Here is a 2374-nt window from a genome sequence, read left to right as displayed (position 1 = left end):
TGCCGTAACCTACTACCGCATTGACGTGCTGTACGTCAGCGTTCCTGGAAACGTCAGTTTATCCGTTCGCGCAAGCGCAGTGACGTTCATGTTTACGGAAGCCCCGGGGCTGCTGGATCTGTTTTTACAAACAGACGGGATGTTATGTTATGTGAATGGAGGACATGGAGAAACGGTTTAATGAATAGCACGTTCGGCTATGTTTTCGTTGCTTTTTTAGCACTTGCAGCTTTGCTCATCCCACGCGAGTGGTCATTTACATTTGGGATTGGATCAGACCGTGGGGGGGCTTTGCGGCTCCTGAGCAGGAGTGAATTAGCGTTGTACGACGGGGAGGAAGGTAGCAAGGGCCTTTACCTTGCCATACTGGGGCAAGTCTTTGATGTGCACAAGGGTCACAAGCACTACGGACCTGGAGGTGCTTATCACTTTATGACAGGTGATCACCGCTTATCTAGCATTACTCATGTTGTGTTGATTTGATCTACTTGAGCTTACAGCCACATATATCTTTCTGCACTTTAACTATCTAAGTTAAAGTGCAGAACACTTGCTCAAAAACTGTTCGATGCACAGCTATAGGCTAGCATACAAGTATACATACTATGAGATATATACATGTGTGTGTGTGTGTGTGTGTGTCTCAGGCAAAGATACATCGCTGGCCTTCATCACTGGGGACTTCACAGAAAGGGGTCTGACAGATGATGTGTCCAATCTGTCCCCCCTGCAGGTGATGGCCCTTTATGACTGGCTGGCCTTCTACCAGAGGGACTATACACGTGTAGGTATGTGATGTGTCAGCTTCCTCAAGCTAAGTCAGCAAATGGACAAATCCAGCATGTGTGAAATTTTAGTGGATTACCTTATTTCCTCTGATACAAAGGACATCCTTCATCTGCTGTAAATCACATCCCAACAGCAGTGACCGATTGTTGCTTTTCAGGTCTGTTAATAGGCAGGTTCTATTGTGAGACTGGTCAACCCACGGAGGCCCTGTTGCTGGCAGAAGCCTCACTAGCAGAGGGCCGGCGAATGAAGACCCAGTCAGAGGCTGAAAAGGTGCGCTTCCCAACCTGCAACTCAGAGTGGAGCGCAGCCAGAGGAGGACGAATTTGGTGCTCCACTAAGAGGTTTGGTAATAGTTTATGGTCTGATCATTACTAAACCTATAAAATAGAATGCTGTGATTTACTCTAATAGTCTTGGTACACATCTGTATTGACAGTAATTACCTTTTCTTTATTTTTATCCGCCAGTGGTGGAGTGGAGAGAAGCTGGACGGGTGTTCCACGGAAGCTCTTTTCTCCAGGCTCCAGTGGTGTTCGTTGTGTCTGTGTTGAAGATGCATTTGCTGCCCAAGAAGACCCAAACCTGAAGAAATATAATGGCTGCCCCCCACATGCTGAGTCGTGCTCCATTGAGGAGTTCTAGGCCTTTTCTCTTGTGTTCTCGTTGACCTGTGAAACGTCGTCAGTCGCAGCCTAAGTACTTTTCTAATTCCAAACCCTGAAAACTCAGGGACTTAACTGACATCACCTGGTAAGTCTATGGAGGCTTTGATATGTGTAAATATAAATGGGACAGTACTTTGCTGCCACATGTCACGTCACCCAGATGTAAAAAAAATCATGATTTACAATTAGGGGTATTTATTTGTTTTGGTGTCTTTCTTGCGTTTTATGTTTGTCAAAATTGCTTTCATGTCAACATTTTATATTTTATGTAGATGAATAAATATCTTGATTTCATGTGTTTTTTTTCCTCCATCTTCAATCCAGTCTTGCTCAGGGACACGGGGGAATGCAGCCGGGGTCTGAACACACGATGGTCAGAAACCGTACTTGGGTAGGCTGCAGAATTTAAATTATCAATTGGTGCCCAAAGTGTGCCAAGAATATCCCACACACAATTACACCATCAGCAGCAGCCTGAACGGTTGATACAAGGCAGAATGGATCCTTGCTTTCATGTTGTTTACACCAAAGGCTGACCATACCATTGGATTATTGCAGCTGAAAATCAAGACTCATCAGACCAGGCAACATTTTTCCAATCTTATATTGTCCAATTTTGATGAGCCTGTGCAAAGTCATCAAGTTAGCTGCTGTTCCAATTGCAGAGATTTTAGATCTTGAGTAAAGGTTGTAGTTTTAGGACAAAAATGAAAATGAAAATATTCTATTCTTATTACAGCAACACAATACAAAGACTCACAATAAAAGAATAAGAGTCCATGCATTGATTTTGATGACCTTTATGTAAAGTTGTCCTCCCTTTCTCTAAAAGGATATACCAGGAAGAGACAGGCTAAATATCTGAGCATACAGATACAATATAATGTGCATAAAAGATTAAACAATGTGCATAAAAG

At 43.3% G+C, this 2374-nt stretch overlaps 1 protein-coding gene across 1 annotated transcript; it reads left to right on the top strand.

Moving 5' to 3' along the window:
* The first annotated feature begins 74 nt into the window (after positions 1-74).
* On the top strand, positions 75-2102 carry LOC119215529 (neuferricin). Its single transcript, XM_037467758.2, has 4 exons — positions 75-439; positions 648-788; positions 947-1133; positions 1260-2102. Exons 1-4 carry the CDS (start codon positions 145-147, stop codon positions 1432-1434), a joined length of 798 nt encoding a protein of 265 aa, XP_037323655.2. The 5' UTR covers positions 75-144; the 3' UTR covers positions 1435-2102.
* Positions 2103-2374: the final 272 nt, after the last annotated feature.

This window comes from Pungitius pungitius, chromosome 16 (assembly GCF_949316345.1).
Source record: "Pungitius pungitius chromosome 16, fPunPun2.1, whole genome shotgun sequence".
NCBI classification, from domain to species: domain Eukaryota; kingdom Metazoa; phylum Chordata; class Actinopteri; order Perciformes; family Gasterosteidae; genus Pungitius; species Pungitius pungitius.
This window is presented reverse-complemented; position numbering and strand designations above follow the sequence as displayed.